Source organism: Triturus cristatus, chromosome 1_2 (assembly GCF_964204655.1).
Source record: "Triturus cristatus chromosome 1_2, aTriCri1.1, whole genome shotgun sequence".
Taxonomy (NCBI): domain Eukaryota; kingdom Metazoa; phylum Chordata; class Amphibia; order Caudata; family Salamandridae; genus Triturus; species Triturus cristatus.
The window spans coordinates 1,138,727,153-1,138,742,162 of record NC_140580.1 but is presented as its reverse complement, the minus strand read 5'-3'; the positions used below and the strand labels follow the sequence as shown (position 1 = coordinate 1,138,742,162).

Genomic DNA, 15,010 nt, shown 5'->3' with positions numbered 1-15,010 from the left:
GGAAATAATCAAAATTATATATGAAAGACATATATATACAGCTATATATATATATATATATATATATATATATATATATATATATATATATATTTCTTCTCATACCAATGCAGCTCCCATCTAGGAGGCTAAACAATGAAATAATACACATAAATAAAAACACAAGAGGGCAAGTAGCACTTGAACTCTGTTTTTTAATGAGTAAAACTCATGAATAGTAAACTGCAAATAAAGTAGACGTTGTGAGCCTACAGGCGGCATTGTAAACCAATAGCATAGAAAATGAGAGCATTTTCACACAAAAACTGGCACCGTGCTTTTAAGGCAGCCATGACCCCTAGCTTCCTATCATGCCTCAGGGGTGACAGTTAGGTCAGTTGTTCTTTCCGGCTCCTTCAGTCAGGACCCTGGATTTTCAGCTCTTCCTTTTTTGAATTTCTGTCAAAAAATATCTCAGAAAATTCTAGTTTTCTCCTTTCACTCACGTCTTTTTGCCTTAGAGTGAAAGTGACACCTTTTTTGAGTTCCAGAAAAGGTTTATTTTCTTCAGAAATTCCTTCTTTATTTGACCCTTGCCCTGCCTGTGGCAAGAAGAAGGCCAGATCAGACACACCCTGTGTGTATTCTCTGCCTCCCCGAGTCTCACTCTTCTAACAACTGCAATCATTGTAAGAAGTTGTCGAGAAGGACCATCAAGGTCAGTGAGAGGATTCAACTTTATGGCCTCTCTGAAAGAGGTAGGTCTCCTGTGAGGCAGCAGAAGAAGAGAGCTCGGTCGACGTCGAGAGGAAAAGTCCCGACCTGTTCTCCGTCGGCGTCAGGATCGACGTTGAAGCTGCCGACGAAGAAGAAATTGGCGTCGAAGACTTCGGTGATGCCGGCGCATCATCAAACATCGACAACGAAATCATCGTCGATGAAGGTAACAGGTCCTCCGTTGACGTCAACCAGGCAACGTTCAACGTCGAGAGACAAGTCTCCGTCGACGCTGGGTAGGCGATCGACATCAAGGCATATCACTCTGTCATTGCATCATCGGCGATCGACGTCGAGGCACATCACTCTGTCGTCGCCTCATCATCGGCGATCGATGTCGAGGCGCAGGTCTCCGTCAAGATCAGTCCAGAGATCTTCTACATCGAGGCACAGGACACGTACTTCGACGTCGAGGCAGAAGTCTCTGTCGAAGCCAGGCCGAGGATCTTCGACGTCGATTCAACACACTCCATCATCGACTTCGAGGCAGAAATCTCCGTCGAGATCGGAGTAAATATCTTCGACGTCGAGGCATAGATCTCCGTCGTTGGCAGTCCAACGCCGGTTGACGTCGAAACACCAGTCTTCAGAGCGGGGGCGGCGGACGTCAAAGCATGGCTCTCCGTCGGCGTCGGGTAGACGTTTGACATCGAGAGAACGTTCGGCTGCAAGGTTAAGTCCTCCTTCCAAGAGGAGAAAGTCAACGTCGAGGCAGACGTCTCCGTTGAGGCGACAATCTGTGCAGAGGCACTCCAGATCGGAGTCGAGCCACCCATCCAAAGAAGCCTCACACCTAGTAAGCCTGTCCTCGTCACCGTCATCGACATCTAGAACAGGCTCTCCCAGTTCTCACCGAGGATCAACGTCAAGATCTCCGGAGGTGGTGATCTCGACGTCCAGCAGTCCAGCGTCAGGGGGACACCAAGATTCCCCAACCAGGCCTGCACAAGAAGAGGTGAACTCCCCTCCTCCTGAACAGTCTCCTGAGAGGCGAGAGAGGCACAGATCGCCTTCCATCCATCTGTCACCACGATGGAACAGGCCTTTGAATCACTGGTCCACGGCCACATCCACAGGGGAGCAGCATTACTCGAGCCCTCTTCACAGATCTCCGTTGGCTCGTCTGGTACAGGCTGTGGATAGAGAACATTCTCCTTCAAGAGTCAGAGCTCGCAGCCGCACTCCTGCGCACTAGCACAGAAGGAGGTCTAGATCTAGAAGCAGGAGAAGAACACACAGATCTCCAACTCTGTCCTCTTCTTCCACTCGTACGTCCCACAGAGACTACTCGCCTACTCTGACCGACAGTCCGCCGTCGAGGTGGATGATGTCTACACTTTTCAGGACATTCTTAGTAGAGGGGCGACAAAGCTAGGCATTCCTATGTCGACTCATCAAAGTAAGTCCTCGGTGATTTTTGAGACTCTACACATGCGGGCAGCATCTAGACCTCTACTACCATTAGTACCAGGCCTCATAGAGCCAGTGATGGCCATCTTTCTCACACCGGCGAGTGTTAAGACCGCTCCAGTGAGAATCCTTAAAAAGTAACGCTCACCAGAGGATGATCCACTCTTTCTTAGAGCTGATCCTCCCCCGGATTCTGTCATAATTGCTGCAGCAAAGAAGACCCATCGCTTCCTCCTCTACTATTCCACCAGATAAGGAGAGTAAAACACAAGACTCGTGGCGTAGGAAGGTTTGTGGCACTTCGGCCTCTATGTTGAAGGTCTCCAATGCATCGGCTCTCCTGGGGCGCTACGACCGATCTCTGTGGGACTCACTGCAGAGATTTACTGAGAAGTTGCCGCAGGAAGACCGCAAAGATTTTGAAGAAATCTTGCAAGAGGGCAGCTTGGTGTCTAACCAGGTTATCAGCGCTGCGGCTGATGGGGCTACTCTTTCGGCTCATGCTTATGCGCATGGGATATGCGCAAGAAGAACATCTTGGCTCCGACTTACAGCGCTCAAGCCAGAAGCGCAGTCACGCATCTTGAATCTTCCCTTCTCCGGTTTATCTCTGTTCTGGGCTCACACTGATGAAGAAATGTCCTGGATGAAAACAGAGCTGGACACACTGAAGGCAGTGGGCTTCGAGAAAAAGAAGGAATTCCGCAAGAGATTCAGGCCTTACAATCGGCGATCCTCCCAACAGAAAAATCAGGGTCAACAAAGATCTCAGTATCGGGGCAGATGTTCCTCCAGAGGAGGAGGAAACCAGCGTCAAGGTAACAACTCCGCCAAGACGCAGACAAAGCAATGAGTGCCCACTTCCCCGTCGCCGTTCACCACTCCAGTGGGGGGAAGTATCGCAAATCATCTCAAAGAGTAGCGAGCTATCACGAAGGATCGGTGGGTGCTAGCTACACTGCAGAATGGGTACTCTCTACGTTATCGACACTGTCCTCCCTCAATCCCACCAGTTCCATCATTGTGTCACCAACTGAAGCTCTTACAGAGCGAAATTGCCGCCCTTCTCAGAAAGTCGGCCATAGAGAACGTGCCAGTATCTCAAAGAGGGAGAGGGGTTTACTCAAGATACTTCTTGGTAAAGAAGAAGAGTCGAAGGGCAGAATACAGACCCATTCTGGACCTGCGAACACTCAACCAATCAATCAGAAAGGAGCAGTTTTGCATATTGGCTCTCTATCAAATATATCCACATCTCAGTCAGGGAGATTGGATGTGTTCGCTGGATCTGCAAGATGCATACCTTCATGTTCCGATCAATCAGCATCACAGACAATACCTAAGATTCTTGGTGGGATCCTCACATTACCAGTTCAAAGTACTGCCCTTCGGGTTGAAGTCAGCCCCCCGGGTATTCATGAAGTGCATGGCAGTAGTGGCAGCTGCACTGCGACGCAGAGACATCTTCGTGTACCCGTACTTGGACGACTGGCTGTTGAAAGGCCCTTCTCCAAACAGTGTGAGGAGTCATTTCCTGAACTGTCTCGAACTTTGTCACCAGCTGGGCCTTCATGTTAATTTCGACAAATCGACTTAACTGCCAACATAGAGAATACATTACTTAGGTGCTCTGCTAGACTCCGAGGTAGGAAAAGTGTTTCCTTCGGAGGAGAGACAGTGTTCCATCATACAGAAATGCACGCTGGTTCTGCGCAACGGAAGGCTGCCGGTGCGTCGGATTGCCTCCTTGTTAGGGTCGATGGCATCATGCATCTTCCTGGTTCCCAATGCCAGACTACGAATGCGTCCTCTTATGCAGGATCTGGAGGACAAGTGGGACCAACAGGCAGCTCGCTGGGATGAAAAAATAAGTCTTTCAAACGCAGCAAGAGCTTCCATCCCTTGGTGGATGAAAAAGGAGAATATGCAAGTCGGAATTCCTTTTCATCAAACTCCGCCTGCTCAAACGCTGATCACGGACGCATCACTGCAGGGCTGGGGAGCCCACATGGGGCCTCTCCAGACTCAGGGTTTATGGTCACCAAAAGAGCGATCTTACCACATCAACATGCTGGAGCCAAGGGCAGTTCACCTAGCCCTCGAGGCGTTCCTCCCCTCGATTCAGGCAAGTTCGATCTTAGTACAAACAGACAATACCACCACCATGTACTACCTGAACAAAGAGGGGGAACTCGCTCACGCACACTGTCACTGGAAGTTCAAACCCTCTGGCATTGGCTCCTGGCACGGAATCTGTCAGTCACAGCAGTCCACCTGCCGGGAGAACAGAACACGAGAGCAGACGCTCTCAGTCGTCACTTCGAGGACAGAGAAGACTGTGGGCAAAGTACAGGCTCTCTGCTCTAAGGAACCTTATACCGTATTCCATCTGAATAGGGTCGTATTGAGGATGCACCCCTCTTGCCTTCCTAAGGTTGTGTCGGATTTTCATGTGAACAAAGCAAAAACCAAAAGAAATGATGGACGGAGTGTTGAACATTGCAAGCACTCACCCCCAGTCAACTGATCTGGGTTTAATCCATCACCATTCTTTAGCCCACTCTACCACCCCAGTTCAGACATGGCCATATGCAAATCAGTCTGACCCTGTGCCTCATGGGAACAGTCCAGCCCGAACTGCCAAGCCATGTCTTCCCTGGACCGGAAACAAGCTTCCTAGGACCGGTTTCTGGCATTTCAGCCGTCTTCAGCCAGGCTTGCTTGAATCCAGTGGCAAAGTGAGCAAGGGACTCACGTCTGAGCATACCCTGCCAACTTATGGCGAACAAAGCAAAAACCAAAAGAAATGATGGACGGAGTGTTGAACATTGCAAGCACTCACCCCCAGTCAACTGATCTGGGTTTAATCCATCACCATTCTTTAGCCCACTCTGCCACCCCAGTTCAGACATGGCCATATGCAAATCAGTCTGACCCTGTGCCTCATGGGAACAGTCCAGCCAGAACTGCCAAGCCATGTCTTCCCTGGACCGGAAACAAGCTTCCTAGGACCGATTTCTGGCATTTCAGCCGTCTTCAGCCAGGCTTGCTTGAATCCAGTGGCAAAGTGAGCAAGGGACTCACGTCTGAGCATACCCTGCCAACTTATGGCGAACAAAGCAAAAACCAAAAGAAATGATGGACGGAGTGTTGAACATTGCAAGCACTCACCCCCAGTCAACTGATCTGGGTTTAATCCATCACCATTCTTTAGCCCACTCTGCCACCCCAGTTCAGACATGGCCATATGCAAATCTGTCTGACCCTGTGCCTCATGGGAACAGTCCAGCCCGAACTGCCAAGCCATGTCTTCCCTGGACCGGAAACAAGCTTCCTAGGACCGGTTTCTGGCATTTCAGCCGTCTTCAGCCAGGCTTGCTTGAATCCAGTGGCAAAGTGAGCAAGGGACTCACGTCTGAGCATACCCTGCCAACTTATGGCGAACAAAGCAAAAACCAAAAGAAATGATGGACGGAGTGTTGAACATTGCAAGCACTCACCCCCAGTCAACTGATCTGGGTTTAATCCATCACCATTCTTTAGCCCACTCTGCCACCCCAGTTCAAACATGGCCATATGCAAATCAGTCTGACCCTGTGCCTCATGGGAACAGTCCAGCCCGAACTGCCAAGCCATGTCTTCCCTGGACTGGAAACAAGCTTCCTAGGACCGGTTTCTGGCATTTCAGCCGTCTTCAGCCAGGCTTGCTTGAATCCAGTGGCAAAGTGAGCAAGGGACTCACGTCTGCGCATACCCTGCCAACTTATGGCGAACAAAGCAAAAACCAAAAGAAATGATGGGCGGAGTGTTGAACATTGCAAGCACTCACCCCCAGTCAACTGATCTGGGTTTAATCCATCACCATTCTTTAGCCCACTCTGCCACCCCAGTTCAGACATGGCCATATGCAAATCAGTCTGACCCTGTGCCTCATGGGAATAGTCCAGCCCGAACTGCCAAGCCATGTCTTCCCTGGACCGGAAACAAGCTTCCTAGGACCGGTTTCTGGCATTTCAGCCGTCTTCAGCCAGGCTTGCTTGAATCCAGTGGCAAAGTGAGCAAGGGACTCACGTCTGAGCATACCCTGCTGTAACAGCCCGGTGGGCCGTTCGGCCGGGCCCTGGTGACTAACTTGGAGAAAAGTGGGTGGCTTGTCAGAAAAACGACAGAAACAATTAGAGTGCTGTTTTAAAGAAGGGCTGCTTCTTTTAATTTCTTTGCCTTTCTCAGGTGCTGGGTCAAAGTACACATGTAGTTCGTAAACGGGGAAAGGGGCAGAACACCAGGAGGTACTTGTCCCGTGTGGGCCAGAGTCTTCTTCCCTTGCGAAGTCCGTCGGCTGTTCTCTTTCTCGCTGCTCGTGGAGGACTCCGGGCCTCAGCGACATGCAAAATAACAAATACACGGGGTTACTGGTTTGCTCATACGCTAGTCTGTTTGTGTGCCACCGTCACCAGGGATTGTGGGTTTTAATTGCGTTTTAACGTGACTACAAAGGGGAACTGGTCTAGGTGGGACGGGGTGCTGTTAGGTCAATGAAAGGTCAGTGGCGGCAAAGACTTCACCTCCAACCCTCTTGTGCCCCGTTTCACAGCCCCATGCAGCCCTGCCCAGCCCACCACCACAGCGAACCCCGAGCGGTCACTTGCCTTGAGCCACGACCCAGGAACTGGGCCGCGGCGCTGGGACCTTGAGCGTCCTCGGTCGTATCTGCTCTCCCGGACCCTCCGGTCTTCGGATCTCCCGTCTTCTTCTCCTCTGGGTCACCGCTGGGCTCCTCTCGCTCTGGTCTCTCAGCTGGCTCTCGTTTCCTTCCGGGCTCGTTCGCTTCTCCGCTCTCGTCGTTCTCCTTCTCGCGTGCAGTCTCTTCCGGTCGGCAGACAGGGCTTCCTTCATTCCATGCCTCTTTTCTATCCTGGACTGCCCCTCTCTCCGCCTTCTTTTGGTCGTCGCACCAATCCCATGTCCGTGATGCTGGTGACGCATGGAGGTGTGTCTGAAGTGCTTGGGCCACTAGACCGCTCCGTGCTTCCGGAGGGGAGTCGCCGTCCCCCTCGCCTGAGTTCCGGGATCCTGACTCATCGGAGCTCTCACACCTGCCAACTTATGGCGAACAAAGCAAAAACCAAAAGAAATGATGGACGGAGTGTTGAACATTGCAAGCACTCACCCCCAGTCAACTCATCTGGGTTTAATCCATCACCATTCTTTAGCCCACTCTGCCACCCCAGTTCAGACATGGCCATATGCAAATCAGTCTCACCCTGTGCCTCATGGGAACAGTCCAGCCCGAACTGCCAAGCCATGTCTTCCCTGGACCGGAAACAAGCTTCCTAGGACCGGTTTCTGGCATTTCAGCCGTCTTCAGCCAGGCTTGCTTGAATCCAGTGGCAAAGTGAGCAAGGGACTCACGTCTGAGCATACCCTGCCAACTTATGGCGAACAAAGCAAGTCCAGTCCAGGGAGGACCTGGCTTGGCAGTTCGGGCTGGACTGTTCCCATGAGGCACAGGGTCAAGACTGATTTGCATATGGCTGGGTTCAAACTGGAATGGCATGGTGAGCAAAAAAACGATGGATTTAGGCCCAGATCTCTGTACTGGGGTGAATGTATGACATTGTTCTGCATTCTGTCCATCAATTGTTGTTTTTGCATTTGTCACCCCGAGTGGGACGGGTATGCTCAGACGTGAGTCCCGTGCTCTCCATGCCACTGGAATCAAGCTATCCTGGTTGAAGAGGGGTGAAACCCCGAAACCGGTCCTAGGATGCTTGTTTCCAGTCCAGGGAGGACCTGGCTTGGCAGTTCGGGCTGGACTGTTCCCATGAGGGACAGGGTCAAGACTGATTTGCATCTGGCTGGGTTCAAACTAGAATGGCATGGTGAGCAAAAAAACGATGGATTTAGGCCCAGATCTCTGTATTGGGGTGAATGTATGACATTGTTTTGCATTCTGTCCATCAATTGTTGTTTTTGCATTTGTCACCCCGAGTGGGGCGGGTATGCTCAGATGTGAGTCCCGTGCTCTCCATGCCACTGGAATCAAGCTATCCTGCCTGAAGAGGAGTGAAACCCCGAAACCGGTCCTAGGATGCTTGTTTCCAGTCCAGGGAGGACCTGGCTTGGCAGTTCGGGCTGGACTGTTCCCATGAGGGACAGGGTCAAGACTGATTTGCATCTGGCTGGGTTCAAACTAGAATGGCATGGTGAGCAAAAAAACGATGGATTTAGGCCCAGATCTCTGTATTGGGGTGAATGTATGACATTGTTTTGCATTCTGTCCATCAATTGTTGTTTTTGCATTTGTCACCCCGAGTGGGACGGGTATGCTCAGATGTGAGTCCCGTGCTCTCCATGCCACTGGAATCAAGCTATCCTGCCTGAAGAGGAGTGAAACCCCGAAACCGGTCCTAGGATGCTTGTTTCCAGTCCAGGGAGGACCTGGCTTGGCAGTTCGGGCTGGACTGTTCCCATGAGGCACAGGGTCAAGACTGATTTGCATATGGCTGGGTTCAAACTGGAATGGCATGGTGAGCAAAAAAACGATGGATTTAGGTCCAGATCTCTGTACTGGGGTGAATGTATGACATTGTTCTGCATTCTGTCCATCAATTGTTGTTTTTGCATTTGTCACCCCGAGTGGGACGGGTATGCTCAGACGTGAGTCCCGTGCTCTCCATGCCACTGGAATCAAGCTATCCTGCCTGAAGAGGGGTGAAACCCCGAAACCGGTCCTAGGATGCTTGTTTCCAGTCCAGGGAGGACCTGGCTTGGCAGTTCGGGCTGGACTGTTCCCATGAGGCACAGGGTCAAGACTGATTTGCATATGGCTGGGTTCAAACTGGAATGGCATGGTGAGCAAAAAAACGATGGATTTAGGCCCAGATCTCTGTACTGGGGTGAATGTATGACATTGTTCTGCATTCTGTCCATCAATTGTTGTTTTTGCATTTGTCACCCCGAGTGGGACGGGTATGCTCAGACGTGAGTCCCGTGCTCTCCATGCCACTGGAATCAAGCTATCCTGGCTGAAGAGGGGTGAAACCCCGAAACCGGTCCTAGGATGCTTGTTTCCAGTCCAGGGAGGACCTAGCTTGGCAGTTCGGGCTGGACTGTTCCCATGAGATACAGGGTCAAGACTGATTTGCATATGGCTGAGTTCAAACTGGAATGGCATGGTGAGCAAAAAAACGATGGATTTAGGCCCAGATCTCTGTATTGGGGTGAATGTATGTCATTGTTCTGCATTCTGTCCATCAATTGTTGTTTTTGGATTTTCATGTGAATCAGACCATATCTCTACCCACCTTTTTTCCTAACCCCTCCACTCTAGCTGAGAGGGCTTTACACTCTCTGGACCTGAAAAGAGTTTTAAAATTCTATCTGGATAGGTCCAAGTCCACGAGAAAATCTGATCAACTATTTGTCAACTATGGGTCGATCAGAACAGGTTTTGCAGCTTCAAAGCGGTCCATCTCCAGATGGATAGTTTCATGTATCAAGCTAGCTTATCAATTAGCGCAGAGGTCCCTACTGCTTTTCTCCATAACGTGCCCATATCTGTAATCTGTAAGGCGGCGACTTGGAGGTCCATCCATACATTTACGGGGCACTACTGTCTAGACTCATACACCAGAACAGACACCCAAGTAGGCCAGGGTTCCTAGAGGAATCTGTTCAACAGCTGATTACGGCTGTTGTTGTATGTTGGGTCATTCTCTCTCATTTGCCTGCAGGTGGAGAATGGGCTTGCTATTCTATTCAGTGCTTATGACTATTGATGAGGATCCCCTGGAAGAGAAGGATAAGTTACTTACCTGTAATCCTAGTTCTCTTCCAGGGGTATCCTCATCAAAGTCATAAGCAACCCACCCTCCTCCCTAGGCAAATGAGATTCTCTTCATTGTTAAAGGATATCTTTGTGCCCTGATCTTCAGGGTTACGCAAAGAAGAACTGACCTTACTGTCACCCCTGAGGCATGATGGGAAGCTAGCGGTCACGGCTGCCTTAAAGGCACGGTGCCAGTTTTTGTATGAAAATGCTTTCATTTTCTATGCTATTGGTTTACAATGCAGCCTGTAGGCTAACAATGTCTACTTTATTTGCAGTTTACTATTCATGAGTTTTACTCATTAAAAAACAGAGTTCAAGTGCTACTTGCCCTCTTGTGTTTTTATATGTTTGCAAATACAGTTTTTGTGTGTGTTATTGCATTATTTAGCCTCCTAGATGGGAGCTGCATTGGTATGAGAAAAAATATATATGTATGTCTATATATATAGAGCTGTATATATTTGTTTTTCATATAAAATTGTTATTATTTCCGGGGTCCCCACACGTGGGTGGGAATATTCAGTGCTTATGACTTTGATGAGGATACCCCTGGAAGAGAACTAGGATTACAGGTAAGTAACTTATCCTTATTACTCTCCTGCTGTGACCGTGCTTATTTACCCATTGGACTTTACCTTAGTGACACCGTGTACTGTTCGCGAGTATGTTTGTTGTTTGTTCTACCAGTTTCTTCTTGCCTGACCATTTGTAAAGAGCTTTGATTCCCTCTAGGGTCATGTTCGTTCTATATAAAACTTTATAAATGAAAAAATAAAGAAAAAAATAGACATACTACATTTTAACAAACATAACCTTCTTGCCTTGTGTTTCAGAATGCTTTGCTGGAGATCAGCACGAGGAGGTCACGCTTGTTCTTTTGCAAGCTGTCAAAAAGTACCCAGAAAGGCCAATCCTGGTGAAAAATGCATGCCTGGCCCTTGCAGGCCTGTTCAGGACCTCAGGTAATAGGAATTATAAGTTTCTTGATTATTCCTTTTATAAAAACCGGTTTGTATAGTAACCTCAGTTTCATCTAATGTTACCCACATGAACTCTTTGTATATTTTGTAGATCTTACAAGCATAGCTTAGTCAACCATTCCAGGAACTCTAGTCGTCAGCCATGCACTTTGCCTAGTTTCTAGAAATCAGTTTATAAGGGCATGTCTAGCTACATTTGTTTTCTTTCTTATAATGTTTTGTGAATAGCTTCATTTTTTAAAATTTGTTGTTAGATGCCTTCCCTCTTAAAATCACCCAACCATCCAACAGACAAGATGAAATATCTAGAGTCATACTACTATCCCTCCTTCCCAAATTGTTGCAAATTGCCTGCAACTAGCTGCTTGGCTTATCTCCCAGGGCAGGCAGAACCTCTGGATCTTTCATGTGCGATTGTTCCTTGGTCTGTCTGAGTCTAACCGCTACTCCTGGAACATCTATGAGGTGCCTATCAAACAAGACGGAGCTCTCCACTTCTTCAGTGCTTTCCACTTTTGGGTGGTATGTTTTTTGTCTTGTAGCATCTCCCCTTTCTGGAAGCAGTGAGATTTTCATGTTTGTTAAAAAGTGTGATTTGATAAGAGAAGAGGAACTTGTCTCGCTCTCCGATGCATGCCTTTTCAACATACGCCTCAAGTGGCATCAGACGTGGTAAGCAGTTCTCGGATGCTCATTGGCACAAGTCTCTTTCATATTTGGGGAACTGGCATCCAGTGAGGTCCTGCATCTTCTACGCATGAATCCATCTTAAATTACAGAGGAATTAGAGTCATCGAGCCCCCCCAGTACAGAAGGAGAGTCAGAATTCATAGCAAATGGAAGCTGTCACACCTAGGTAATACAGATTTGGCACTAGCCCCATTCCAGGAACTTCTCCTTCACCTGCATGAAGAGGAACCTTTGGACATGTGTACTTATGAATACCTCTCTAAACAACCAAAGTTATAAGACTTGCAATCTTGCAGTACAGATGACTTTTCAAACAAGCCACAGTTCAAATGGTACTTCATTGCTACTGCCTTGAAATCCACTAAACAGGATCCAAGCATCCTGGGTTTGATCAGGCTACCAAAGCGAAACCTCACAAAGCGGACTGGAGCTTCTGTACTAATAATCCTGAAAACCTTCTGCTCTACTCTTAATTTGCTTTCAGCATGCTTCAAAGGGTTAGAGAGAAAGACATCTTCATCAAACTGGTGCTAGTACTTGCCATGGTAGACTCTTTCAGTACATGAGAAGAAGGATAGGTGTGAGAAAAAGAAGCACACACCTGTAAAAGAAGCACACATCTGTACTAACTTTGCTACTAGTGATGTGAACATCGGTCCTGATGCTTTTCCTTTCTACTGCATCTAAAGCCTCTCTGGTACCATATGTTGTTTGTCAGTCTTTGAGACATCATATTCCAGAGGCTATAAATATTTGATTGAAGCAGAGTTTGATGAATCCCACTTCTTTCTGTACCAAGAGAACAATTTTGAGGTTCTTGTGAGAGCACTCAAATCTCATTTTCCTCAGTTCTCATTTGGGTTGTTCTCAACATTTTGACCATGACCCTTGTCCATTTTCCTTAAAGTAGCCACGATCCTCATATATTTTAACAAGCAGGCAGGTGTACAGTATTGCAAAATACATTAAATAATGCCCATAGAGCACCCTTGTTACCTCTTCTACCACCTCTGGTAAGAAGGATGGTTACTACTCTATCAATGCCGTCATCAAAGTAGTAAACACAACAGCCTGCTTATTCAATGGGTCTGTGGAAAGCCATCATTAGAGCGGTCATTCACAATGTCCGGGAGGGTTGCATAGAAGTGAAGGACAATGAGGAAAAGCCCCATCTGCACCTTCCAATGTGTTCTTGAGAAGAGATGACACCTTCAGAGCTTATTTTTCATCAATGTTTCTTTGTAGGAAATGTTTCCCATGCTTAAGAGCGTCAGTTTATTGCTTGGTAATCACAATATTTGATTCACTGGTTGTGATGAAAAGCAACAAGATGGAAATGTTTCATGCCAGACGGATTTCATTGGTAATGTTTTGGTGCTTGTAAATGTTAAAGCTCCAATAAGCACTATTTAGAATGCCAGAGGCAAGCACCATATAGTTCTAGTGCATCTTTCTTGTCAGGAACACCTTTCACCATTGTGTACTGCAGAGGTCTGCTGTCTCTGAGACGCTGAGTGTTTCTTCTCTCTCGAAATCCCTTCCGCTTCTTCCCACTGAACAGTCTCTTTAGAGTCTGGTGTTTAGTACAGTTCTCAATTGAATGGAACGGGAAGGGCTGGGGTTAGTATTGGAGTCCCTGGCCTGAACATAATGGAAATCTCATCTCTTCAGTGCACTGTGAAGGCCATACCTGACCAATCGTGGCTGCTCTACTTTTGCCAAGTGCCCATGGCCTCTACCTCTGCTCCTCCCTTCTCTCTCAGGTTCTCTTCCTCTGTGGCACCATTTTAACATGGTTGCTTCCCACCCCACCATCTTCCCCAATATGCTGCCACTGAACCTCTCCTCCCAGAGCATCCAGCTGGGGTGTTCAGGTAGCAACAGAGAGGCTAAGAGCATCTTCACGTGGCGCCTTCATTGTCTGGTTTTAGTAGGGCCTGGAAAGAGCCCACGGCCAGAACCCCTGTCCCTTTGTCCAACAACTGTCTCCTCCACTCGCAAGTTCTCTCTTTCTAAACCAAATCCCTATCTCCCATATACATTCCCACACTGCTCCACCATCATAGTGCATTGACTTGTATATCATTTCTGGTTGCTCTAGCGAGGTTTCGGAGTTGTACAGTGAGAGGCCCCTGAGTGGGCTCCATGTGTTATATACTGGAGTCCGATTGGCCTTCTTACTAACCCACCGCAAAGTCAAGGATGAGGCGACTGGTCATATGCCCCTCCTGGATATACTCAACACAATACTCTGTGGTGGTTTGACGCTGCCTCCTATGAGTTGCTCGCCTGTTCCCCTCCTCGATAGACTCCACATTAATTGCCATGGTGGCTTATGTCAGGATTTAAGGATAATAAAATAACTAATTCCTCAAAAGGAATCTAGCTGACAATTCCACTCCTCTGCTTATTCCGACCAAGGCAGTGAATAATAAGTTGGTTAGGAACCAGGGGAAAAACGGGAGAAGGGAAAAGAAACAGGAGAATCTGGTTCGGAATGGTGTCAACAGCAGCCTAGGATCATCTCAGAACCTTTTGTCGGGTAGCTTTCCCTTGGTGAGATGGGAAACCGAGAAGATTAACAATAACAAATGGTGAGGAATCACAAATGCTGAGTGACAAACTGATGGAAACAAACTAAGCCACACCAACTGGGAGATGTTGCCAGGCACCAACATAGTGCCTGATCTGGCCTTTTATAGTAACTTATCCTCACCAACTATATTGATGCTAATAACCTACTGGACATCTCTCAGAACGGTTTCCTTCCATGAGACAGCAGGGAATCTGGCGGTCACGGAACACCTGCGGCTCTCACTGTATTCGGGACGAACCTCTGCCTTGATCCTACTGGACTTAAGCGCTGCATTTGATACGGTGTCCCACCAGATGCTTTTGCAGCGCTTGGAGGACATTGGCATCTGTGGCCCGGCCTTAGGGTGGCTCTCCTCATTTCTCTAAGAGAGTTCTTTCCAAGTGAGCGCCCCTCCATTCTGCTATCATGCGCGCAGTGTGCGACAAGGGGTCCCGCAGGACTCAGCTTTGAGCCCGACTCTATTCAATGTCTACATTCGACCCCTGGCAGCGGTTGCTAAGGATAGGGGCCAGACTGTGGTCTCCTATGCGGATGATACACAGTCTGTGATTGCGCTATCCGAGTGGAATATATGGGATAGATGTGGATACGCTATATTTATGTAATTACATTTTTCTATGGACATTTTAGATTGGTTGCTTTGCCCTTGTCCTGAGGAGGCCTGAAGAAATTGACGTCTGAAACGCGTCCGCGTCGACAGCTTTGTATAGAGGAGTCACTATTAATGCTTAATATTGTTGAATC

At 48.2% G+C, this 15,010-nt stretch overlaps 1 protein-coding gene across 2 annotated transcripts in view; it reads left to right on the top strand.

Moving 5' to 3' along the window:
* Positions 1 to 15,010, top strand: part of STKLD1 (serine/threonine kinase like domain containing 1) — a 366,689-nt gene that overhangs the window by 251,199 nt on the left and 100,480 nt on the right. For both annotated transcript variants that reach the window (XM_085613866.1, XM_085613865.1), the window contains exon 16: positions 10,834 to 10,962. In XM_085613866.1, coding sequence (XP_085469992.1) covers positions 10,834 to 10,962 — 129 coding nt within the window. The remainder of the gene's footprint in view (positions 1 to 10,833; positions 10,963 to 15,010) is intronic.